Source organism: Solanum lycopersicum, chromosome 10, assembly GCF_036512215.1.
Source record: "Solanum lycopersicum chromosome 10, SLM_r2.1".
Lineage (NCBI taxonomy): Eukaryota > Viridiplantae > Streptophyta > Magnoliopsida > Solanales > Solanaceae > Solanum > Solanum lycopersicum.
In genome coordinates this window covers 8,935,508-8,963,004 of record NC_090809.1, presented here as the reverse complement: position 1 = coordinate 8,963,004, position 27,497 = coordinate 8,935,508, and the positions used below count along the sequence as shown (strand labels likewise).

Below are 27,497 nucleotides of genomic sequence, written 5' to 3'. Positions count from 1 at the left end.
GTTTTTTGAAATTAATGTGGGGGAAGCCGGTATATGTGAGTTTATGTGGGTTCAAACTTAATTTTGAACGTTTTACATGTTATAAGAGCAATATAACATTATTTATTAAGATAATTTCTTTACAATTACTAAAAAAATTCAAGATAGTAAATGAAAATAGTTTAATAAAAAATAATACAAGTTCTTACATATTTCCAAATTGACCTTTAAAAAATAATTTTTTTTAAGTCATTATCTATTAAATTAATGAAAAAATAAATTTATTTTTAATATCAACTCACCTAAAAAAGAAAATATTAAAAAAATTATACGAACAAATCTATATTGTGCTGGTTGAAAATGAAAAGTTATTATGCGAAACTATCAAAACTTTCAGAGGTGAATCTCAACCCGCTCTGCACCACCCATTGCCAACCCTAAACAATGAGGGGTCGTTTGGTACAAACATTGATAGTGCAGGGATTAGTAATACATGAATTAGTAATGTAGGGATTAGTAATACATGGATTAATAGTGCAGTGATTATTTTTTGTCAAGTGTTTGGTTCACTACTTTTCACTTAATTTTGTGTTTAATTTGTAATTCTACAAAAAAAATTCTTTCCTATTATACTCTTGTGTTATTATGAGTGTTTATTTCATGAAACTGGGTCAAGGTAGATAACTACCGGACCGGATAATTTTTTAAAAGAATTATTTATTCCATTTAATTAGTTAAATCAAATACATATATATAAAATTGTTATTAATTTTAAGGTATGATGTACCACTAAGAAGATCAGTGATGACACAATGTATTTCTAATTTTTTGTGGGTTAAGTATATGTCCTAAACTTAACATAGATTTAAGACTACTTAAATTGTTAGTACCTAAAGCTTATTTTTATTTTTATTTTTAAAACAATAGTTCAAGTGGGTAATTGACAAATTATCTTGAATATAAAAAAAATCAAGAAAAAAATATTAGTAAAATCATTAAATCATACCAAACAAATTTGGAGAATTAAAAAAGAACATTTATAACCACTATAATATAAATAAAAAGGAAATTAAATTACAAAAGAAATTTTAAAAAAAAGGAACAAAGGGTTAGTTTAGTCATTTATGAATCTTATCCAATGTTTAACAAACCTTGAATTAGTTATCCCTCCATTTCTAAGGGATAAGATAATACCACATATGATGGATAAGCAATTCATGGACTAAATTAGATGAAGTAATCAAACAATGTATTAGCTGAATTAAATTTTAATCCATAGATTATTCTACCTAATACCGCCTACCAAATGGGTCCTGAATGTATTATACCATTTATATAGTTTGATGATTTGTTTTTTGATAATTAAAAACCCACAAAATTAATTTGATTTTGATTTTAGTGCAAAACCATCCAAACTGAACCATAAACGGCCTGCCAGTGTACCCGGTATAGTCAGTACCAATTATATATATTCCCCTTTTTCTCTATAAATTCAAATCCCAAGTCCATGATAGTCACAAACCCCTCCGATTTTACGCATTCCCGCCATTTCCTCTCCCTCACTACCATTTGCTCTCACTGAAATTTCGCTTCTGCATTTACTCGCTTTCCTGCTTAACCCTACGTACTATAGATTCCACAAATGGAGGCGTCGTTTGCACATGATCGAGGTAACAAATAATCATTTGCTACACTTTCATACTCACAATTAAGTTTGTTCGATTATCTATCTGCATTTTTGATGTATTATTCTATAGCTAAAGTTTTATTTCATGCAATTTGTTTTTGTGTTTTTGAACTGTCATGTGTGAAGATGGTAACGAGCAATCGCAGATAAGATCATCTATACCTGAATTGGCAGAAGAGGAAGAGTCCATGGTAAGTACATAACAAGCTTGTTTGGAGTTCATAACCTGTGAAAATTGCTTTGCAGAAAGAAGAATGTATTTGACTTTTGAGCATCTATGTTTAATACATGTTTAAGACAAATTTGTCATCTGTTTGGTGTTGTGGACAGGGTACATGGATAAGCCAATTTTAAAATTAGTTGTCAACTACCTCATTAATGTACTGATCCTACATTGCATTATGTAAGTAAGCATCTGTTCAGCGAGTAGATACAGAAATCTGCTTGAGAAAGCAGATATTGGATTAGTCCTAATTACTATAGATTGTTATTGTGTCTGTTTATAGAGAAGTTAAATAATCAAATGTTGTTTGAATCAACAAATGAGGCTTTATTATAAGTTCATGTTATATGTTAATTTAATATCTGAGAAATTTTAGCCCGTGGATCGTCCAATTTTACATTGCTAAATAAACTAAAGCATTTGAAAGTTCTTGTCAGGACATAGCACGATAAGTTTAACTTCCATTGCCTGTTTGTTGATAACTGAAAAGTCTGTTTTAGATGATAATTTAATAGATATGATGTAACTTTTTGTTTACCACTCACTTTGGAAAGTTGAAACTCAATGTCTTCTGTTTATCATTTTCAAGTCTTTGCATGGTGGTAATGATTTACTTGATGTTCACAAGAATTATGCTTATTATGTTTTGGAACAACAATATTGATGCTTGCTACACTCACAGGCAGAACATGCTTGCTATTTCACTTCTTGAAGCTTTACTTGAAAAATCCCAGTTCTCTTTCTTACATTCAATCTAATGATATACAATTACAAGTGACCAAACATATTTAATTTTTTCCATTGTGGCTCGTAATGCAGGTTTATATGGCATGTGTTATGCACGGACACAGGTGATTGATGACGTTTACGATTCTGTTAAAATGTCGGCAGTTGCTTTGGGGCCTTCATGAATGAATGGACTTAAGGGAGAGAAACAATGATAATAACGATATACACCATCTTCATATGTTATATATATCTTTGAAAACAAGACTCAATCTGATAATTGGATTGTATCATTGATATTGTAGTAAAAATAAGAGGGAGAAACAGTCAATAAAAGGAAAGGGAAATCTTTTTCTTGAGCTTGATTGTGAAAAAAATGCCTGTAGGACGGGAAAACAAAAAAGAGATGCTAGCAATAGAGTTGAATGTTGAATTAGTATTTGACTAATAATTAAACTATTCTTCAAGGATTGGAGTTTCCTATTACGATGCCAGTGCACGCCAACTCCATGTGCTGGAAATCTATGAAGATGGAAGTCATGATTTTTCCTTGGTTGATATGGGTATGAACTCTTGTTTTACATTCTTGAGGAAGCATTAAAGCTCCCAGAGAATATTCGATAGAAACTTCTATAAAGTAAACTTGATTTCTTATCTTATGCATTTTATATGACGTTCGCTGAAAGTTGGACTCTTTTCAGTTAAATATCAGGCTAAACCTGGAACAATCTATACCAGTACTAAAAGTGAGGAATCATTTTTGGCAGCCTTACAGAGAAGTGGTATGTGTTCAGATTATTATTGGCATGTTGATCTTTCTACTTGTGGAAACATTATATATACTCTGATGTGACACAGATGGTACAAGTGATGCTCCTTCTGTAAAGCTTGTGAAAAGTTCATTATTTAGCCATGAGCAAGCATGGCATAGGTATGAAACAGTGGAAGAGTTTTTCCACAGATTTCATTTTCTTTATTTCCCATTCTTTTTGTTTGCTCGTCCAAGTTGAATATAGTTCTGGCATTGGAAGTTGGTGCATTAAAAGCAGTAATTATCTGGTAAATCATATGAGATTCAGATGTCACTATAAATGTTTGTACGGGCTGATATAACTACTACATGACACAAACTATCTCAGTGTCCTTTCAGTTGTTCATTGGACAGTAAAGTACCTTAGGAACATATTCGGTAGTGGATAATTTCAGAAGTAGGATTTCTATCTTTCTTTTTTCATAGGGGAGGTCAGCCTTAGGATTGAAATGTTCTTCTCTTGCATATGGAGTTCTATAGGTAGATTATTACCATGGTAGAGGGAATCAATGCACACCATATTTATCTTTTCTAATTTGCTTCATCAACTTATAGGTTAGCATTGTGATTTTATGGATTGACCTGTTTCTCAGTGTTTTTTTTGAGAATTTTATCATGGAGGCTGTTTTTGGATCACAGATTGATGTACCTTCAAGTGACAGGGATGGATGATGGTTTGAACATAAAAGAGAGAACTGCTTTTGTGAGTCAAACGGGTTACTGCCTCAATTCTATGCATCTTTATATTCTCTGAATACGTGTTTCTTCTTGTTGACACAAGGAGTGGAGTGGTTACACTAGGTGCTATATTGTTGTTTCTGCCAAATATGGTGTCCTATGGTTACCACCTTGGTTTGATAACTTCCTGAGACAACAATATCTTCTGTTCAATCTGTAACAATTACAACTAAGAATAGTACTTATGAACCCACATACATATAAATATTATAGGTTCTTCAAGTGAATGATCATGCAATATGGATTCTCCAGTATATCTTTTAGCAAAGTGGGGATAGGTTTGATTGATACTTCCAATTCGAGGGGAGTGGTAAGGTGCATAGTAACTCATTACACTTGTAAAGAAAGGTGCGTACTAACACTTACACATTCGTATTTAACAAGAGCATTTGTAGAAGAACGGTATTACTAGAATGATTAAGAGCGAGAAAGAATGAGTAAACATAGTAATCCCTACCTTCTTTTATTGTTGCTGACTTGGTCCGTGATGTTTGGAAACATTGTCTTGGTTGTCATTGCCCAACATGCCTCAGAAAGAGAAACAAAAGGAGAAGGCAGCTCTTAGAGGAAACATGACTTGGATATAAGCAGGATGGTCATATGGATTTCCAGAGCCATGTCATCATTTACCAATTACAACGTTTGTGTAAGTTAGAAGTTCTTAGCCAAAATACAAATAACATTGAAGACAAGGGAAGAATTCTCCCTTGGACAATACTTATCAGAAAGCATCTTTATCTTCAGCACATGCTTTAGTGTCCCTGCTATCTGATAAAAACTGTAGGAAATCATCTCTTCTTTGACAATACAGTTGTATTGTTGCCATCGATACTTGGATTAAAATGACCCAGGTTCATTGAATCGTTAGAAAATTCTGTTGATTATTGGGATTGCTAGAATCACCTGTCAAATCTTAAATATTTTCATTTTTTCAAATTGTTGATCTACACTCGTATAAGAACTTTGGTACACATATGCTCCCAATTTACTCATCTGTTCTCATCAATCTAATATTACTAGATGTATTTCCAATTAGTTTTTGCTGATCTTGTAGAACTTCACAACATAACCTGGAGTTGTTGGCTCCATGTGAGGGGATTATACAATTAGAAAATATTATGAACTGCATTGTGGATAAGGTTCTGTGAAGTATTAAGAACAAGTGACATACTCAACTTTTAGTCCAGAAGTCTACAACAATCTTATCTTACAACATACTTTTATCTCAGCCTACTTTGGATGCTTTGATACTTAACTACTTCAATACTTTCATGCATGTGCAATGAGTTCTTTTTATGATTGTTGATGCAATAAAATGCAACATAACAACAACAACGCCTCAGTCCTAAACAAGTTGGGGTCGGCTATATGAATTCCCACTTCCATTCAAGCTCATTTACATCATCTTTATACTAAATAAATAAAGCTGATAAATAAGTTAAATAATAATAATAAAATAGTAATGTTAGAAGTTCTCTACAAAGTCTAAAACCAATCCTCAACTAGTAGCAAGCACTAAATTGATATTTTTCTTCCATTGTGCCTATTTTAGCTACATCTATATTGATGCCAAACATATGCAGGTTTCTCAGGACAACTCCCTTCCATGTGATTTTAGGTCCACCCTATCCCCTTTGAACACCTTCACACTAATCATAATTTCACACCTATAGACTGGTGCATCGGTAGGTCCGATGCAGAACATGTCCAAATCATCTCAGGCAATCTTCTTGCATTTTACCCTCAATACGTGCTACTTTTAACTTCTGGTGAATGTGGTCGTTTTAAATCTTATGTAATCTGGTATGACATCCATCTTAACATTCCATCTCTGCAACACTCATCTTGTGGATATGTTGGAGTTTAACATCCCATCATTCAGTATCATATAACATTGCTTGTCTTATAGCTGCTCTATAGAATTTAACTTCCACTCTGGTAGGCGTCGTTCTATCACATAACACTCCGGTGGAACTTCTCCACTTCAACAATCCAACTTTAATCCTATGAGTAACATCTTCATCGTCGTTGTACTATCTTGAACGATTTCTGAAAAATAAAAGTTTATTTTATAGTATACTGTAGGGATGTTTTATACAGATGTTGAATGCAGTTAGAAATTTAACTAATCATTAACTAGAAATAGTTAATTATATGGTGAACTGATATTTTGGAAAAAGAAATATCAGGAACTGCAGTGGCATCAAAACTAACACTTGACTTCATTTGGACCTTAAACTCTATGGGGTTTATCTTGGCAAATTTCTGTGCCCATAGCAAGTAGACTTCACCAATATCCTTCGTCTTGCTATAGAAGCTCCTTCTTTTCCAATATTATCCCAATAATTGCTTTCAAGTACAAAACTATCAATATACAGTGTTAAGAATCTAACACTTGGCTGATATCCTTGTTTCCAGTTTTGCTTCAGTAGCATTTTGTTGTCTTCTTTAACTGCAAATTTAGTTGCTCGATCTCGTGATTGGCAACTCAAGCCTGATATCTAGGTTATTCAGGTCTGCGAGTGTTTAGGATATGTTTTTTCTGGTGCAGTATCTTTTACTTTAGTTAGGCGTAAACCTTTATCAAAAACAAATTAGCTATGCATAAAATATTCTAGCAAAGAATGAATGATGGTTCAATTGCTTACTTCAATCTTATTTTTTGGTCGCTTAGTAGGTTACATCTCTGTTTCAACAAATGTAGTCTAAAGATTTGTCTCTTTCCGAAATTGCAGCTAAGTTCTATGATGGACGTCAGCAGTGATGTTCAAGTTCGTGCAAGTGGGGGCCTGTTAGCTGTGCTGGAAAATGAGCGGATCATAGACACCCTTGAACTAAATGAATGTGGGAGTGCATCAGTTGCAATTGACTGCATTTGCGAGATTTCTCTGTATCTTCTAAGCTATAAGTTTTCTGGAATTACTTATCCTTTTTTATTTCATTTCTCTCCGTATTCATATGTCTCTGTTTTGCATCTGGGATAAAATTTGTGCAATGTTGTTGTTCCTTGACTATCACATTAAGTGACAAATTTCTCAAAGTTGATTCAGCTGCTCATGAAGCATTACAAATATTCCAAATAGACAAGCATCCGAGCCATATGGGAATAGGCAGAGCAAAAGAAGGGTTAATGATGCACCACACTCTCTATGTTTAGTCAACCATGGAAGTTTTGACTAATCAAAAATCTTATGCAGGTTCTCTGTATTTGGGATGATGAATAAGGTTTGAGGATGATGGCAGTTTTAAATCTGTAGCCATTTGCTTTGGTGGCCCTTAAGATGCTGTGAAATAACATTGGACTAATATTTGCTTACTTTTCTCAGTGTGTAACCCCAATGGGTAGACGTCTCTTGAGGTTAGTTTTGTTTGAAACAGTGTGATGTGGACTTGATTCCTTCTGGTCTAATAGTTATCTTTCACCAGGAACTGGTTTCTGAGGCCTATATTGGATCTTGATAACCTGAATCGGCGTCTTGATACTGTATCCTTACCAAACTTTTTGACATGGAAACCATTTTCAGTACTGCAACTGAAAAGTTTTTCTTACATCAAATTCAGGATCTGAATAGAAGAGGGTTATATTTTTTGTTGGGCACTCTCAAAACTTGAAACACCGATAACCATGAAACATTGTGACTTCCTGTGAAATTGATTTTAAAATTATAAAACACATAAAAATGATTCTTTTCCCCATGACTTTCGAAGATATCTTTCTTCCTGTCCGCTGAAGAAGTTTCGGTCTCTTTACGTGAAACACTGAAGTCTGTAAAAGATATTCCCCGCATTCTCAAGGTTCAGTTTCCTTTGTCTTTTTCTCTTCCTTGTACTTATTTTCCAAGTTCTGTCATTGTGTTTTCTTGTAGTGTCAGTCAAAGAAACAGTCTTTCAGAATAAGTAAGAGGATGGAATTCATAGTGGGACGAAACCTTCTGTTTGTTCAAATTTTGAACTATTTTCTTATTCCAAATGCATAGAAGTATATCAAACTAAATCACAATCTATTTCTTCAATTTGTGTGCATATAAGATGGGCTTTTCTGTACATGCCTCAAGCCTGATAGAAACTGATTGTCTGTTTGATGCAAGTTGTACTCTCTTTGTAAAGAGTTTGAAAGCATTGTGTTATTATTAGCTTTCATTCTCTTTTCATCTTGTTTCTTATTTTTTTCCTCCTTTCCTTGCTTCTGCAGAAATTCAACTCTCCAAGTTCTATATCTACAAGTGCAGACTGGTCAGCTTTTCTGAAGGTAGATATGTTCTCATCCATCAAGATTTCTACTTCAAAGTATTTGAAGTTTATAATTATATGCCATTTGAGCTAAAGCAGTACAATATTTAGGAACAAACATAGATGTATGTTGGGTCATGGGAGTGCCATGTCTAAAGTTTCATTCAAGTTTTTTGTTTAGACTAGAAAAGTAGCATTGCATGTTTATTGCCCTTCATCATTTACCTGAGTTTGAGCATTATACTCGCTAAGCATTTTATCACTGGTCATTAGATGTACAGTAAAACCTCTTTAAATAACTATAAGCGGGATCATGAAATATTATTATTTTGTAGAGATATTATTTAATCGATAAATTAATATTATTAATTTAAAGAGTGTTTCCACACCGAAATCTCAAAGAATTTGAAAGAATCCACTTGTGAAAACGTCATTCATGAACTTGAAATCATGATTCATGATCTCGGTTACCGCAATAAAGTGGACGTTAATAACCCTATTGGATGGGTGGAAATAATGTATATTAAGATGTACAGTGCTTAGAACAAACTGTGGATATCATTGGAAAAACAATGTTGATGATAAAGTTGATGATGATACAATACCTTTTGCACTAGTTAAATGTAAAGAAACACTTGCATTAGAACTCTTCACAATTTTATGGTGCAATTAGAAAAGACAACACCAAAACTTTTGGATGCAATAAGAAAAGTTTAAAGATGAGCTTCATCTAGATTTAAAGTTTAACAAAAAACAGAACATAATAGAATCATATTTCATTAAATTTTTCTTATATATATATTTGTACTTTTAAAGAATTATTAATCATCATATATTATTATAAGAGAGAACAAAAAAGTTAAAAGTTGAATTACAATTTTACCCTTACTATAAATTAAAATGTTATAAAAGCATTTAATTATTTAGTTTAAATGTTAAATTGTATCATTTTAATAAACATGTAGATGACTTTTGCATTTTCTTAAATTAATTCTTAATTAAAATATAAACAAATAATTAAATGTTTGGAATGTGAATATTTTAATTGTACATGTATATCCTAGAATAATTACTGGCATATGAAAAGAGTGACCCCCCGTTTATTTGATTAATGCCACTGATTTTATTTATTTGATTTATTATTACTAAGATATTAAAAGTGTGTTATTATATATGAATGAATTAGCAATAAATTATTAAGATGACTTGTAATTGCCTCATTTATTACTAATTACAATGATTTGTGTTTTTCATCTTTTTAATTATTTATTCAAACTAGACTAGATTCCAAGTTCAAAGCAATAATTATTAGTGGTAATGTTAATTCTCTTATTAAGTTTAACTATGATTTGTATTTTTCATCTTTCTATCTATCTATATATTAAAGACTATTATTTAGAACTGAAAAATATAGAATTTAAACAGACATTTTTACTACTATTTAGGAACTAGAATATAATCATTGAAAAATAAAAGAAATTGTCATTCAACTGATAATCAAAAAACTATTCCATCTATGATGGGCAAAAAAGCCATGAAAAAATAGTCTTCTTTTTAGACATGCCTAAGTCCTCATATCTCTTTCGATATATATTCTCCATCATGAAGATTATAGTATGTAAGCTTATATGTATTAATTTTAAGTTATAGAATTTTATATAAAATATAAAAAAATGAATTCTTGGAATTGAGTACAATGATTATTTTCTGCACAATTTGTATATGTTTGATATAACTGGACACAATAACTTCGAAGGAACATAAACACCCGAGTTTAAAATATGTACTCAGAAATAACAATTAATATCATAAGCATATTAATGACTGTAAAAAAATTACCAGGATGTGTAAAAATATAATGAAATAGAAAGGAAAAAATCGAGTCCACTGAATGTACAGTGTCCCCTTAAGAAAATTACTCCCCTCTAATACTTGGGGTTCAAAAAATTAGATCCTCTCAGGATGAAATGATTTTATTCACCAACGTATTGATACAAAAACAATGGTGTTAGGAAGCCACTCAACAAGATTAAAGTACATGAATATTTAATTGTGCAGAAGAAGAAGAAAAAGTTCATAATTTTTGTTGTTTCAAAATGAGAGGAAATCCCTTTATTTATAGACAACAAAGGGTAGTGTGAACAAATGCTTATTGTGCCTTACGGAAAGGTCACAACTCTTTGGAAAAGTCACAACCCTTTAGATTGGTCACCACCATCTTTCATAAAAGTCGCAACTCTTCATAAAAGTCACAACTTTTCTTAAAAGTCACAACTTTTCTTAAAAGTCACAACTATTCATGAAAGGGGAAGACTAGTTTTGGAAATTAATAAACTAAAACGGAATCCTTGTTTGTGATGGCGCCACGTAGGAGGGCCTAAGGTTCTCTTTTGTGTGTGTGTATATATATATATATATGATTTTATAAAGATCTGCTAGTCAATAATAGTAGTAACTAGTTATTCTTTAATGTAATTCCTTTACATAGTACATACAATCTCTTTACGCCGAGCACGAGTCTTTTGGAAAAATTTAAAAGGATGTGTCCTTATTTTACAAAATATCAAGTTCTACAATTAAATTCTTTTTGGAATCCCAAATCGTGTTTTTTTCTTTTGGAGAATTGGGGATTTGAAATCATAATTTCAAGTTGCATGTCCAAACGTTGATTTGAAATCTTTATCCCAAATTGCATATTCAAAGGTCTACTTATAGCTTGTTTGGATTGACTTAAAGTTGGTCAAACCTATGTTTAAGTAACATTTAGCTTTTGAGAGTGATTGACAATGTTAAAAATAAGTTTATAATGACTCAAATAAAAGTTAAAAACCAAAAGTAGGATTCTCCCTATTTTTTATTTTTTTGCCTCAAAAGTCATTTAAGTGTAACTTTTTATTTTTTTGACTTAAAAGTTACTCTTTTTTTTTTTTAAAAACTAAACCAAACGGGCTCTAAGTCTTTGACCTCAAACTAGCACATCAGATGAGATAGGAGTGTCATTGTCGTTTCCTTTGTCCCCTTTGGGGATAACCTTTTTGCTTCTAAATCTAGATTATTACTTGCTTTATTAGTCCCCATTAGTATGCTTTACCCAGATTTGAGAATTCAATTTCATGCAGAGTGTGTGCGCTCTCCTGCATATAAGCAAAATATTTGAAGTTGGCATTTCTGGATCTCTGCTAGAAGAGTTGACGTCTTTGGACCTGGATATTATTGAGAGGGTATCTAATTAATGTTTAAACTTCACCATAATTAATATATTCCACTATGGTTTCTATATTTTACAACCGTCCTTATCTACATACTCAGCTTTCTCTTTATGCAGGCTGGATTTTTCATTTCAGTTGATCTAGCCTATGTCTGTGAATTGGTTAGTATCGTATTGGTATAATACTAGTTACAATATGTAAGGCTCTTACACTGTGACTTGATTGGGTAGGAATAGCTTCACAAATAGAAGTTTGAAATCTATGTAGAAAAATCTTTTGTTTTATCGTCCAAAATTGGCAACTTGATACTACGGAGAAGCCAAAAAGATAAATGAGCATTGCTTTTCTTCTAGAAAATTTCCATAAGTTTGACCTCCATCTCTGCCCAAGAATGCATTTATTTTCTGGTTTTAGGTAAGGAAATCTGGCGACTCATATTCTGGGATGTGAGAACTTCTTCAATCAGTGACATTTTATATTGGATATTGAATTATGATCAAGCCAAATGATTTTTGATTTTCACCCATACTCCTCCTTTCTTTCATAAAGATATGTCTAATTTCTTGTGGGTAGTAATAGTACCATTACCACTCCATCAGGAGCTTTTTTACATGTGTGTGTGCCTGTAATGTGCAGGTAATTGGTGTCATTGATGTTGATCGAAGTAAAGAGAAGGGTTATGAGACAATAGTAAAAGAGGGTTTCTGTGATGAGGTAGGGTATGCTGCTGCAGTAACTTGTGGGTTTAATATCTTCCCTGCATTGGTTTTGGCATCATCTTTTTCTTTATGGCATTATGAGTGTAATCTTGTTTGTCTAGCTGGATGAACTGAGGCAGATATATGAGGGATTGCCAGAATTTCTGGAAGAGGTTCTCTAACTTCTGATTTTTCTCAACTTAAACCACTTGCTGTTGAAGTTAAGGCTGCTCGCTATTGAATTTGATATTAGTAGTTCTTTGCAGGTTTTGGCGTTGGAACTTGCACGACTTCCTTGCATGTATGAAGACAAGGGGCTTCCTTCTATCATTTACTTACATCAGATAGGTCTGTTCACCCTTTAATGTTTCATAGTTATAATAACTTTTTACCTACTATGGTGATTCAACTTTTAAACTGATAACTGCTGATGCCCAATTAGATCCTTGGGGTGCTTCCTTTTTCAGGTATCACTCTCACTTGTATATTAAACTGTATCTATCTTTTAAATCCTTTTCCCTTTTTTAGGAACTTGGCCATACCTTAAGAATGTTGACAGCTATTTGCTTTTGATTAGGCAGTTTAATATAACATGGAAGATACTCTATTTTTTTTTGATGACAAGGAAACCCGCAACCGCTACCCTTTGGGTGCACACAGGGTAAAACCCCCACTCCTATGCAATAGCTCGCAAACCACATAGGAGAGGTAGCCCGCACTAGGCAAGCCTGGTGCGACGAGCTTGACCCAGAAGGCAAACCCCTTACTTTTGCTAGCAAGAGGTTTCGAACTTGAGACCTCCAACATTGGAAGTCCCTAGTTCAAACCATAGGGCCACCCTGAAGGGTACATGGAAGATACTATTGCTATGAAAAATGAAGGCATAGGAGAATATTATTGAGTTGCATGTTAACTATTGTCTTACATTGAGCCCTATATATATATAGAATGTGTGTGTGTGTGTATGTGTCAAGCTAGTGCATATAAATCATATGTACCGTGCTTGAATTGTAACTAATACTTAGATAATTGAGGTACTTGGCAAAGATCTGCAAGCTAGTTGTTGGACTTCACCATTCTTATAACAATATTTCTCTAGAGAAGTGAGAGTCTATCTCAAAACCTTTTTTCCTTTCATGGAACACTAGATTTGATGGAACTTGAAGGGTTGCTTGATTATCACATATCCATCTGAGTGATTTTTCCAAATTTCAACTCTTTTAGAAATGATTTGATCCAAACTAGCATACAAGTTGCCCACATCCATTTCTCAATATTCTGCTAATACACTAGATCGAGCAACGACATTCTGTTTCTTTCTCCTCCAAGACACCAAATTACCTCCTACTAAAACACAATATCTGGACATAGAATGTCTATCATAAGGTGATCCTGCCTTATTAGTGTCTATGTATCCAATAACTTGCTCATATGCCTAGATCCTCAAAGAGTAGTCCTTTGCTTGGGGCTGATTTTATGTATTGAAGGATGTGGACAGTGATATCCTAATGAAAATCACTGGGAGAGTCCATAAACTGGCTTACAATACTCACATGAACTAAAATGTCAAGTCTAGTCATTGTGAGATAATTGAACTTACCAATCGTTGTATCTTACAGACTCAAGATGCTTGAAACTCTCTTTTATGGATGACCGTGTATCAAGCCGCACTTAACGCCAATCGTACTGTTAAATCACAAAACTTGTACTTCAAGTATTCTGACTTGATCTTGATCAACTTGAACCCTTTAGACTCTGGGGTCTATCTCCAAACTCCAGCGTAGCGTTAACTCTGTGGTGAGTCTTGTCAATCAGAATTATGTCATCCACAAAATACAAATAAGGTATGCCATGAAACGTTACCTTGCATATGCCGCATCAATCCATCCAACACCAAGGCAAATAAAAAACGGCTAAAGGCTTATCCTTATGCAACCCCATCAAAACCGTGAAGTGCTCTAAGTCTTCTCCCACTATCCTTACCTGAGTCTTTGCTCCGATCCATCTGTCCTTGATCACCCTAATATACACCTCTAGCCTCCAATCATCTCTAGAGAACTTACCTTTGGACTTTGTTCCAACGCTTTCCAGGTTGATGAACACCTTATGTAAGTCCTTCCTCTCCATGTACTGGCACTGGTCTCCTTACGAGATGAGTTGCTTCTGTAGTTGAGCGTCCCTCCATAAATCCGAACTAGGTCTCAGAAACAGCCAGGCCCCTCCTCACCCTCTATCAAACCATCTTAGTGACTTAGCAGCTTGATACTACTATAGTTGTTATAATTCTGAATGTCACCTTTGTTCTTGTATAATGGAATCATTCTACTCCTTTCTCCATTCTTCGGGCATCTTTGCCGTCTTGAAAATGACATTAAACAACTTCATGTACAAAAATAGATCTATTTTTCTTTTTGCAATCGTACTTGAGTGATCGAAGTAAATGTAGAATTTGCATCTCATTTTGAATACCTAATCTATCTGAATAGGTAAATGATAGTATAAGCTAGCATATCATCTTTACAGCAAGCTACATAGCTGACTGTTGATTAGGGACATATTCATTCAGTACCCGATGATCTTTGATACTTGGCTGTTGCTGCTGAACCTGAAAAAAGTTTCTTGACCTGATAACTTTTGTATTCTTAATGATCTAACATGGAGGGGGAGCATCATCGTTGTAACTGCAAATCATTGACCACTAGGTCACACCCTTGGTGCAATTTGAGACCTATATAAACTGCTTGAATGTAATGAGATATGTAAACCTACTAAAGATTCAGAGCAAGATGAAAAAAGTAGAAACTGGCTGAAATGGAAAAGTGTTCTGTATTGTTTTCCAGTTCCGAGAGATGTCATGCATCTTGTCTCACTGTGCTAAGTTTACTCGCATCTGTTGACATTAGTCCTGTCAGTTTCAGAGAGTTTCTACTTGCTATCTTCTTTGTCACAACTATCAAACCTATGATAAAACTGTGCATCTATTGTTGTGATCAATATCTGTGAATTTCACTTACAGGTTACCTAATGTGCATTTTCAATGAAAAACTCGGTGAAGAAATGCTAGAGACTCTTCAGGACTATGAGTTTGCGGTATGACATTGTATGATTTATAAAGCAGTGTATGGAATCACTAGATGTCTTTCGATCTATATTAATAATGGGTTCTCAAATGTCCAGTTTGCTGATGAGGAGGGAGAACATAGGAGGTTCTTTTATCATACTGCAAAGACAAAAGAAATGGATAACCTTCTTGGAGATATATATCATAAAATCCTGGGTATGTATTCCTTCTTTCTTGTCCTTAGCTTTCACAATTATACTTCTCAAAGACTTGGCACTTCTTATTCCCAAAAAGAAAATCAAAATGGAATATGGTTCATTCCAACAAGGTTCAATAGTAACGAGGAGACAAGTAACAGTGCTGCCTGCAATCACCATGTGTGATAACCAAAACCATGAAACATTTTCATTGCCAAACACAAACTTTTTTATCGCACGAATATTCAGATTCAGTTTGACTAGAGTTTCATCCGTAGTGTATTTTATTTTATTTTCCTCCTTCTTTGATACTCTTTTCAACTTTTTCGAAGATATGGAGAGAGCTATAACAAGAGACCTAGTGTCTCATATTCTTCAGTTCTCAGTGCATGTGCACAAGGCTGTTAGTTTTGCAGCTGAGCTTGACTGGTGAGCATTTTGATATAAAGAATTCTTCCTTGTTCTCTACTGTTCCCTCTTAACATTTATTTTCTGCTTCCGTGTAGCATTTTAGCATTAGCCTTGGTTGCACATCAAAATAACTATGTAAGGCCAAATTTGACTGCAGAAGATTTGCTTGATATAAGGAGTGGAAGGTAAGAAACATGAGAATAACTGAGACTATCCTTTTTATTACAATGCAGGGTTACCATTAGGGCATCTGCTAAGGGGTTCTGTTTTATATATTCGTTTTCCAGACATGTTTTGCAGGAGATGACTGTAGACACATTTATTCCCAACGACACAAATATTACTCTTGAAGGTATAGTGGAATGTCCATTGAAGAAGCCATTTTGATCTCACCGATTCTTGCCAAGCACTATATCCTGTGGCTGAACATTATATATTTTCCAGGAAGAATTAATATCATCACAGGCCCTAATTATTCGGGAAAAAGTATCTATATCAAGCAGGTAGAACTCTCTCTCTCTCTTTCTCTCACTTCACACAATGTTAATTTGGTGCTCTGGAATGTTTGTGTACCTAAAACTGAATAAGAACCTGCCTATCAGTTAGGAGTCGTTTGGTGTGAGGTATAAGGTATAACAATCCCGGGATAAAATGCAGGATTATTTTATCCTGCGTTTGGTTGGAGGTATGAGGTAGTCCTTGGATTATTTATCCCATTATTTATACCAGAATGATGGGATAAGTTATCCCATATACACGGTGGGATAACTTGTTCCCAACCAAACAACCTCTATAGTTGTAAATCATTCTTCATATGCTATTTCTCACCACCTATGCCCTTTTATTATGGATTTTACTTAGAGCTAAAGACGATGAACAACAACAACTACGACCTCAATTCAAAACTCATTGAATCAGGTCTATGAATCATGTCTAGCTGTGTCGCTCCATTTTAGACTGCATCAGTCCAATATTTTAAAGCTTAGGTACTTTGGCACTAGAAATCCTCTATGTTTAGTGGCATACAAATCTCTAACAACATCCATCTCATATATGATTTTCTTCTGGTGTGCCCTACGTTGCACCAAATCTGCATGGTTTTGAAGAGACTGTAGATCTCTCAAGACAGCTTCCTTTTTTGTGATTTTAGGTCTATCTAGCCTCTTTCTTTAACACTTACAGTCATTATGGTTTCACACACACAACCCGGTGCATCTGAAAGTCGACGTAGGACGTGGGCAAACCATCTTAAGCGACCTTCTCTCACTTTATCCTCTATGTTTACTGCTTGTATTTTCTACCGAATGTGGTCATTTCTAATTTTGTCCGTTCTTATATGACTGTAATCCATCTCAACATATACATTTTAAATACATTCACTTTATGGATATGATGGACTTTTGAAGTCCAATGTTTACTGCCATGTATCTTTGTCGGTTTACAGACATTCTATAAAATTTGTATTTTACTTCGGTAGGTATCCTCCTATAGCATAATACTCCACTAGTATTTCTTCATTTCAACTATGCTTTTTGAGTCTATGTACCATTTTATGGGAACACCAACCTGAGGTATGTGAATTGTTTGTATTTAGGCACCACAATCTAGTCCAGTGTCACTTTTCTTGTGTTGGCAAAACTTACACCACATATATTCAATCTTATTTCAACTAAAATTAAACCTCAATCTATAGGGTTTTCCATAGTTCAACTTTTTGGTTTACACTCTAGCTAGTCATACTTATCAACCAAAAAATTGGATGATTTACATTAGATATGGCGAAATCATCACAAATGACTCATTTATCCTCTAAGCTACTTGCATCATTTGTCAAATTTTATTATTTCTATATATGTTCAATCGTATATGATTGAATATTCATTATAACATTCACATTGCTACAACTTTATCACCAAGAGTGTGGTTGGGTGGAGTATGGACGGGATTTTTATACCCCACAAAGGTGTGCTTCCCCCTTAATGGATTACTTGAGCAGTTGGACCAGTGGATTCCAGATACCGTATGGTTATTACAAGACAAGAAGCATTTCTACAACCTTCATCTTGTGGGTATGTTAAGCATTAGGCTCAACATCCTCCCATATGATAGTCCTGATCTTGGTAACCATCCCATAAAACTTGATTTCATTTTATTAGGTATCCATCGCTTGGACATTCTCGTAAAACTCTTCCATTTCAACCATTCCTTTTTCAATTACGTTTAATATCTTCATCTATCATGCCAATTTCTCTGGAAGACTGAGCGTACATATCTTATGTCTTTTAAGACACCGTGATTGTCTGATTTCACTTTACTTTGTTCTTCTTATGGTGCTGAACATGCAATGCGTATATTCTGTCTTATTTCTACTTATCCTAGAACACTTACTCACTAGAATGTTTCTCTAGTGTTCCAGTTTTTGTCCGACTTCTTAGCTATAGTTTCATCAATTAATTCAATATCATCTACACGTAAAACACAAATTGAAACTCGTATTTTGTACTATTTGGTTAGCCCTGTATAACTAGGATAAGTAAGTACAAATTTAAGACAGACTTATAAACCCATGGCTATTAGAAGCTTCTATGTAACTTCTTAGTTCTCACATTTATAACCACTTCTTCATTTATATGGAAATTTATATATTAGGTGTTAATTGTTTTCTTTACCCTCCAAAAAACTTTTCTTGATTATTTACTGTACTCTTTCTCTAGGTCAGTGAATATAAATTGGAGATCCTTCTTTCTCTTCTAAATTTTGTCCAATCTTCTTAGAAATTTTTTGTGTCTGTTGTAGATCCATGACATGAATATGAACTAGTCATGTCATTGTTGTAATATCCCCAAGTGTATGTTCAATCATATTTTCTCCAAAAGGTTTATCTTATACTATGATTGTCCGTGCAACTCTGAACATCTCCTCTAGTCGTATAAATTGGAAAAAGGTACTTGTAACAGACAAGGTATGGGAGATTAGTTGATCTTTTATTCTGTGAAGTAACAAGTATACATACGTCTATATTGAGTGATTGATTGATTTTCTAGCTTAACTATAGGAGTAGAATGATATTGTATAAGATGCAACGGATTAGGAATTGATTGTATAATATTGTCTTTCCTTATCTAGTCTTAGGTATCATTGTATTATTACCCATTCTCATGGGATGTATTTTTATGAAGAAACATTTCTTCTTTTGAATCTCAATATAGAATCCAAATCCAAACTATGGAAATTATTAAAAGGAAAATCCTAAAAATCTGATATCAATCCCTATAATTACGCTCTCCAAGTATATTTGCAAGTATAACTACATTCATTCTTTAACAGAATTCTTTCTCTGCTTTCTTAGCATCTTTCTACTTCTTAATATTTTATCGGATAACTCGGATTGCGTTTCCGGTGGTCAGAAGGGCCACCGGAGGTGTGGAGAGAGGTTGGCAGTGGGAAATTCAAATGTTATTGGGAAAAGTGCCTGAGAGCAAAAAAAGTATTCTTTCCAGACCGAGAAGTAAGGTTGTTCAAAATCGAACCGAAACCGGTAAAAAAGTTATTGGTTCATAGTTTGGGTTATTGGTTAAGTGGTTTTGATAACGGTTTTGATTTTTTTGTTATCGCGTTATCGGTTCTTAACGGTTTAACCGATAACCCGATAGTAAATTAAATATTTATATTTATACCATTTTCTATATAAAGTCCTCGACTTAGAGTTTAATTTTCTACTTTTATTTTTTGTTGTCTCAAATACTTGATTATTCTGCGATGTAAAAGTGTTTGCTTTTGAGCAAGATGTAACTTGTGAACTCAAGTGCATGGTTTATTTGATTTGTCACCTTGTTTCTAAGTGATTTTCAATATTTTTTCTTTTGGGTCAAATCTTAACAGTTAAACCAATAACCGAAATGATGACGATCAAAACCCGACAAACCAATAATCGATAAGCTAATATCTTAGTGGTTCTATAATGGTTTAGCATCACTACAAATTGATAACCAATAAGCCAACCCGATAAACTTTAAAGTCGAACCGAACCGACCGATACACAGCCCGACCGAGAAGAATTCCCCCGGAAATTCTTTTTTTAATAATTGGTTGCTATGAGATTCAAACCAAGGAACACTCACGAACTCGTAATGATGTAAACACCGATGAAACAGGTCACTTATCCTCAGTGTTTACCAATTTTCTTCATCTTAAAAATACTTATATTGTAATGAATACAGTTTCCATATTTGCATCCACTTAAGCATTTTCATTTCAATAAATATCTTAGGTTGCCTTGATAGTTTTCCTTTCCCACATTGGAAGTTATGTACCAGCAGATGCTGCCACAGTGGGTCTAACTGACAGGTTTCTGCACTTCTTCTACTGGTTTTAGTTCAATTTTTTTTTGATACAACACCATTTTCTTGTAAAAAACATATATTCAACTGCATTCTTCAACGCGAGGACACAATTTCCAAGGAGTGTCAACTTTGCATTGGTTATATTTTAGGTCATCTGCTTGTTGTTGCCTAATATGTGACAGAGTGATAGTAACACTGGACAAACAGGATATTTTGTGCCATGGGGAGTAAATTTATGACTGCAGAGCAGTCAACATTTATGATTGATCTTCATCAAGTGGGAATCATGTTAAGGTATTCTTTCAGAAATTTTGCATATTGAAGGATTTCATCTGAACATAGACCATGGTTGATCAGTAATTCTGAAATTCAGAATGCTGAGTTATGTATCTATGTTTATTATCAACAATATGTTTTCTGACAGCATGGTATAATATAAGTATATAAAATGACACACATTTATGTGATATGTACATGTGCAGACACATAAACAATCCGTAACTAATTTCACGTGAAAATCATTTTCAGGCATGCAAGTCCTCGGTCCTTGTGCTTAATGGATGAATTTGGTAAAGGCACCCTCACAGAAGGTTGGTCTTTCAAGTATTTGGCATTTCTGTCTCTGATTCCAAATCTTTCATTTATAATGTGCTTTGATATGGAAATGTTGAAATCTTCTGAAACATAATAATAGAGTAAATACATGAAAAAAACCCCTGAACTTGTCCACTAAACTTACTTTAGCACTTTAACTTTACAAATAAGTATTTATCCCCCTAATCTCATTTCAAGTGAATAAATCCACCCGAACAGCTGATGTGGCAAAAAAATAATTAAAAGAGAGTAAAAAGTAATTTCTTTTTTCAAAAAACAATTAGGACTCTTGTTTTTCTTTCCAATCAATAAGGTTTCATCTTCCTCACACCCCACCACCTTTATCCATCAACAGCCCCCACCCTTTCTTCTTCTCACACTCCATCACCACCTTTATCCACCAAAAGCCCCACCCTTTCTTCTTCCTCACACTCTATCACCACCGCCGCCCTCAGACTTGCACCACTCTCCCTTCTTCGACAAACCCGCCACCTTCTTTCTCCTTCTTTGAAATCCTCCACCCCCACTCTATTTCTTGTTCTCCAATCCCCCACCTGCACCCTCTTTCTCCTTTTTCGAACCCCACTGCCACCTGCACCTGCCTCACCCCTTTCTTCTTCTTATGCTTGCCCACGTCCCCGCCACCTTCTTTCTTCTTCTTCGAAACACCCCCACACTGTCCTTCATTTCAAATTATTCTTCCTTTTTCTTACAAGTGATGAACAAGAAAAAAAATGAAAAAGCCAACATCTTATTGTTGCATCAAGATCTTACCTATGGAAGGGTTTGTTGGTTGTGATGAACTTTAAAATTTTTTCTTAAATAAAAAACTTTTTTCAATTGTTATTATTTATTTATTTTGATATTGTCTTCTAAAAATTGAATGTTTTCTAGTCTAGGATCTGTAGAGTTTGATTAGCTTTTTTGGAGATTTTATTTTTATAATCTAAAATTAATTCTCATTTTTTTATATTTTTTACCTTTCCTTTCTAAAATGGTATAAATAAGAAAGAAACAAACAAAAAAGAATTAAAAAACTCAAAATTTAAATAATTTTCAATGTGGCGCTGATGTGGCAATGAAATGGCGCGTGTGTAATACATTGGCCACTGTGAGACTGGTATTGTAGTATTAGGGTTGGAAAAAAATTTACTTCAAAGATGTTAAGGGAGTAATTTAAACGCTCGTGTAGTTTAAGTGCTAAAGTAAGTTGTGCCCCGAAGTTCGGCGATTGAATTGATATGCTGGTTCATGCTGAACTCCAGCTGTTTCAAACTGATCTTTATAGAAATTTAAATACCAATTACATAGTGATCTAAGTTGTCTTTTTCATGTGCTAGTGCATGCCGACTTGAGGTTTTTGTTTCTTGTAAAATGATTGAATAACCAAATCAAGTAGTAGAGTTCGTTTTAGCACAAAGGTATTTCCATTTATGTTGGTTGTCTCAGTCATTTTTTTTATTCCTTTCAGATGGTATCGGTCTCCTTGGTGGAACCATAAATCACTTTGTATCATGCTATGACCCTCCAAAGGTCTGGTGCTACTTCCCTTTGTTTAGATAGGAGGGATGAGTGTAAGTGATTTTCCTAAATGCTCGTAAGAATTGTGATGGTAATGGTTGAACATTGTTAGCATATTTAGGTTCAACAAAATAATATGAGAAGTCGTCATCTGCATGGATATTGTATTGGAGATCTGAAGGGACCTCATCCTTGTTGTTTATTACTTTTTGCAAACTGTATGGTTTGCTTGTGTCATCATTAAATTGTTAACGCACTTATGCATCCCTTTTCTAATAAGTTTAAGCCCTCTGTTGGCAGGCCCTTTTGGTCTTCAAATAGTACGATTTCAGACTGATTTTAAAGAGAAGCAGTGTTTCTGCTTCCTTTAACGACAAAACTTCTTCTTTTCATCTGGGAAAACCAGTCAGCGTTGTTTGAGGTTTTCTTGAGGCTGATTGTTTTATGGATGCTTAGGACCAAATGCTCAATTCCCGAAAAGCAACAAAATATAATTTGCCCGACCCCAAACCTGTTGACTAGTGTTTTAAAGGTGGGAGCGAGAGGCGGGGTGTTTTACTTATTATAGGGCGAGGCCTAAGCCTCGAGACGTGGGGTGTAAGTCCTATGAATCTTTAAATTTTTAATATACAAAATAATATAAAATTATAAAAATTATAAAAACACATCAATAGTTTGAAATAAATACAAATATAATTAAGGAAACTCATAGAAAATAAAACTTCTACCATGATTATACAAGTTTAGATAATTTAATATCTAAACATTCTAATAACAAAAGAATCATTATTTCTAAAAATATATTATTATTATCATACTATATAATTTACCCCTAAAAGAAAACTTACTTGTATCATACTAAAAGTATCACTCCATCATGAATAAAGATAAAATTACTTAGCTAAATAAAACATGATAATTTTGAGACATATGACAAAAACATGAAGACCAATGAAAAGTGAAAAAGTAAAATTTCGCAATATTTATTTTTAAAGAACTGTAATGTAATATGTCATCACCCTCACAGTGTTATGAATAGTAATGCTGTGACACTACAACTTGCTATTTGCGTTACTCTCAATTAAAAAACTATTAAGTATCATTTATTTATTCAAGAATTATGAGGGTCAACAATGTTAACTAAATAATTTAGCACATGTAAGATCTGTTAGGCGAGCCTTGAGCTTTAGGCGTTGGACGTGCTTAGGGCGTATAGTCAGGCGTAGGCCTTAAAGAACTAAGCCCCACTCTTGAGTCTCAGGACGTTTTGCTAGAGCCCCTCTGGGGATGAGCCTCGAGGCGAGTCCCAACAGAGTCTTTTAAAACACTGCTTTTGACACTGTCACTGTCCTATTCTAGATGTCAAATTTCACTTGCTCTTGAAATGAAGCATGCCTTTTTTTCCTTCGTCTTGCACTCCAAAACTGCTATTTCTAGCTTAAGCCATCGCCCAGTAAATTTCCAGCAGCACCTCCACAAGTTCATCCTCAACACCAACCGATATGTCCACTACAAATGATACTCAACCAAAGTGCTTACATCACAACTCTGAAGAAAGAAACCAACATGATGAGATTTTTTATTGTAGTGATGACCAACAGCCACCAACTCTCGAGAGCTTCAAGCTCAATTTTTAGTAGCCACGTAAAAGGTTCTCGGAAACATGACCTAATTTCTTGGAAAAAGTTGTGCCTCACTACATGTCTGGAATGTGTGTACTATTATATTAATGGAAATCTGTGGTCATAATGATTTCTTTTGCAGGTCCTGGTTTGTACTCATTTGACGGAGATATTTGATAGTGGTTGTTTACTGGAGGTATGTGTTAATGATTTTGCCTGATGTTTCTTATTTGAATTCATTTTAAAGTTTATTGAGTTGTTGGAACCAAGAAGATCCGTATTTTGATATATTTCAGTCAGACAGAATCAAGTGTTACACTATGAGTGTGCTAAGCCCAGATAAAGGTTGTGCCAATGTTGAAGACATTGTATTTCTCTATAGGTATGCTCATGTTGCACTTTTACCTGATTCCAAGTTAAAATCAACTACTGCGGGACAATGCGCATTTTTCCTTGTTTCCCTTTTATTTGATCCTACAGACTTGAAACAAATTGTTTTTTGACTATGTTTTCTTTAAGTTTGTTTTATTTCTTTTTCAATTCCACAATTACTTATCAGTGACACTTTTATATAATCTATTCATACATATCTCTAATTTTAAAAGTTACCGACCGATAGTAGATTGATAAGATCAAGTTAACCCGTGTAAGCTCAAAATTAATTCATTAATTTGGGTCCAATGAAGTATAATTACTATCTCTCATTTCTTGTTTCTTCTTATTATTTACTTTAGAAAAAAAATTAAAGTATGCTTACTTTGCAACAGTCGAGATTTATGTTGATCTATTTCATCAGGTCTTGCACCTGTTCTCCCCTCGGGTACTGTATAACATGATCATATAGGAAGACTAGCATTGTACTATTTATTGTGCAAAAAGGAGAAGCCAAATGCCAATCCTTTCCCTTTTACTGGCTCCACCTATCACAGGATGAAAAAGTATCTAGTTAGTCTGTTTGTTGTGCAAACTAACTATTCAATAGTGTTTTTTCCTGACTTGATTGTCATAGATGACCACGGCAATGGACAAATGAATCATGCAGGGTGTTAATCACATGACCTTGATGCAGAGTTGTTGTTGGTCCATCTCTTGTTTCAAATTGAGTTAATATCATGTGGACCAATGGCCGACATATCAAATATTAAACTAATAAGAACAGAATACTTTGCACATCATGAATAAGACACAAAAACTTTCATATTTCTCTCTGCTGCAATTCTTTAGGAAGCGTTTAACCCCTCAAAGTGGGGAACTCTTGGCGCGAATCTGAATTAGTTGCTCCCCAAAGAGGGTTCTAGTCTCCTAGACTGGAAAACCAAAAAGGGGAAAACAGCTAGAGTCTTAATTCAGTGGTATCAGAGTAGGCACAGGTCTCGGGTTCGAGTCTCGCGGTCACCCATTATATAATAGATTTTCACATGCTTGTCCCATGAAAATGAACCAGGCCTTACACACTTAAATATTTTCAGATGAAGGACCTTAATGAGTTGTGATGTCTCCTAGCCATTGAGCTGGGTCAATGTTAATCTGCCTTTGTCAGTACACGACATGCGTATATTCTCGACTTCCTTGAGGATACGGGATGATAGATTGTACATGTAATGATGTTCTCCTGGATCCATTCATTAAGCTCTTACTAGGTTTGGGATGCTCTTAGTAATTACAAAAGAACAAAGAGGTTGGTTGACAAGTTGAAGCATCTTACTGGTACTTCTGAACTATTTGCCTTCCAGTTGAGTACTGTAAGTTAGTTTTTGGATTCTTCATGTGGAATCTCTCTACTGAAAGGCTTAAGGTACAAGGATTATGTACGAATAGATTATTCAGTTGTACAACATAAATTCGGCAGAGTTACTTTCTGATGGATGATGTATTTTTGGATAGTGTTCTACTCAGAGATAATATTGATGTCTTAGAAGAGAGGAAAAATGTGATTGTAAAATTTGGTGCAGCAGTTGAATTACCGTAGTGGTGGTGCCTAATAATGAACTCATATAAATCAAATAGCTACTCAAAGAATCAGAGTTTAGAGATTGGTTGGATTAAACTTGTGTAATAATCAAGATACACTTCATATTGTATTCATTTGAAGATAAGAACACAGAAATAGACTAAACACTTGGTGAAAATTAGAAAATGATGCTCCCAGGAGCATCATTTCAAGTTTAATAATGATTAGTTTGCAAATATATTCACCAAGTTCATTACCAGTCCTCCAACTAGCTTACATATGTAGCAAGTTTGGTTTATGCAACTTGTATTTACCCACTTGAGGAGAAGTGACCTTTCTGATGGATAAACTTAGATGTCATTGGCCAAAATTTCGCTGTTAGTATTTACATTCTATTGAAAACAACCTCTCTACCTTCATAGGGTAGGGGTAAGGTTGCGCACACACCACCCTCCCGAGACCCCACGTGTAGGATCAAAGGTATGTTATTGTTGTTATGGTATTTTACATTCAACCTTAGTGACACTTCTGATTCTAGGTTCCTGACATTGCCTAATTTACAAATGACTGTTCTAATATTCGTTTTAGTAAATTAAGGGCTACACACATTGTTTGATGATCTTCTTTCAACTTTTATCATGTACACATGTTAGATTGTTAGATTTTAACTTTTTGTTGTAGTTATTTCTTCTCCGAGAAAGATATTATCACCTACTCTTTTATGCCATGGCAGGTTGGTCCCTGGACGTGCACTCCTTAGCTATGGTAAGTGCAACTTTTGTACCTTGAAGGGACATGCAAATTATAAACTTCTAAAGGACTCTTTTATTCTACAGGGTTGCATTGTGCCCAGCTTGCTGGTAAGTTAAAACATTGCTTGAAAAGTTCCACATGTTGATAGGGCAGTAAATATGACTCTTTGGCCTAAGAATAAGAGCAGCATATATTTGTAACGTTTTTAATGGTGTTGCCTACTTGTATAATTTGCTTATCTTAATCATAATACAAAGTGCATTTTTTCCTGCATCATTGGTGTCGCCTACTTGTATAATTTGCTTATCTTAATCATAATTCAAAGTGCATTTTTTCCTGCAGGATTACCTGAGGAAGTTCTAACCCGAGCAGCATTAATATTGGATACTCTCAAGAATGACAACCAAGTTGAGAGACTTGTCAGTGAGGATATAGTAGCTCAGGATCAGCAGTACAAGGTACAATATCATTTTAACAATAACTAGTTCTATAAATTTTACTCCATTTGCAAATTGGATGCAGGATGCAGTGGAGAAGTTGCTAGCTTTAGATGCTCAAAAAGGTGATCTGCTCCATTTCTTTGAAGAGATCTTTGCTAACCAATCCTAAAAGGGAGGGGGTATCATACTCTTTTTTGACATTCAGTTGTGAATTGGATATATTTTATCATACTCTTTTGACATTCAGTTGTGAATTGGATATATTTTATCAATAATGCAACTATATCCGTGAGATTTCCGGGA

The 27,497-nt window shown here is 34.3% G+C and overlaps 1 protein-coding gene across 8 annotated transcripts; it reads left to right on the top strand.

The window, feature by feature from the left end:
* Positions 1-1,255: 1,255 nt before the first annotated feature.
* Positions 1,256-27,497, top strand: LOC101243646 (DNA mismatch repair protein MSH5). 8 transcript variants are annotated; one of them, XM_004248506.5, is made up of 35 exons: positions 1,263-1,649; positions 1,793-1,857; positions 2,709-2,740; positions 3,084-3,178; positions 3,317-3,397; positions 3,474-3,546; positions 4,066-4,129; positions 6,900-7,054; positions 7,189-7,290; positions 7,362-7,389; positions 7,491-7,522; positions 7,591-7,648; positions 7,873-7,959; positions 8,357-8,413; positions 11,514-11,615; positions 11,720-11,764; positions 12,240-12,317; positions 12,424-12,474; positions 12,568-12,649; positions 15,318-15,391; positions 15,479-15,578; positions 15,892-15,988; positions 16,066-16,155; positions 16,258-16,322; positions 16,415-16,473; positions 20,241-20,317; positions 20,521-20,607; positions 20,842-20,903; positions 22,379-22,440; positions 24,193-24,246; positions 24,347-24,432; positions 26,735-26,766; positions 26,838-26,861; positions 27,097-27,212; positions 27,277-27,497. In XM_004248506.5, exons 1-35 carry the CDS (start codon positions 1,622-1,624, stop codon positions 27,361-27,363), a joined length of 2,487 nt encoding a protein of 828 aa, XP_004248554.1. In that variant the 5' UTR covers positions 1,263-1,621; the 3' UTR covers positions 27,364-27,497. The 8 variants fall into 8 exon arrangements, 6 of the variants coding, with proteins under 6 accessions (XP_010327308.1, XP_069146246.1, XP_004248554.1 ...); XM_010329006.4 differs by lacking the exon at positions 26,838-26,861 and having other exon boundaries at positions 1,260-1,649; XM_069290145.1 differs by lacking the exons at positions 11,514-11,615; positions 11,720-11,764 and having other exon boundaries at positions 1,261-1,649.

What these genes read in the sequence shown, in the direction of transcription:
- LOC101243646 (XM_004248506.5), top strand. Translation starts at nt 1,622, where the DNA reads ATGGAGGCGTCGTTTGCACATGATCGAG. An exon ending in GTCGTTTGCACATGATCGAG is followed by an intron (nt 1,650 to 1,792) that starts GTAACAAATAAT and finishes TCATGTGTGAAG; the next exon opens with ATGGTAACGAGCAATCGCAG. An exon ending in ATAGTGGTTGTTTACTGGAG is followed by an intron (nt 24,247 to 24,346) that starts GTATGTGTTAAT and finishes GATATATTTCAG; the next exon opens with TCAGACAGAATCAAGTGTTA.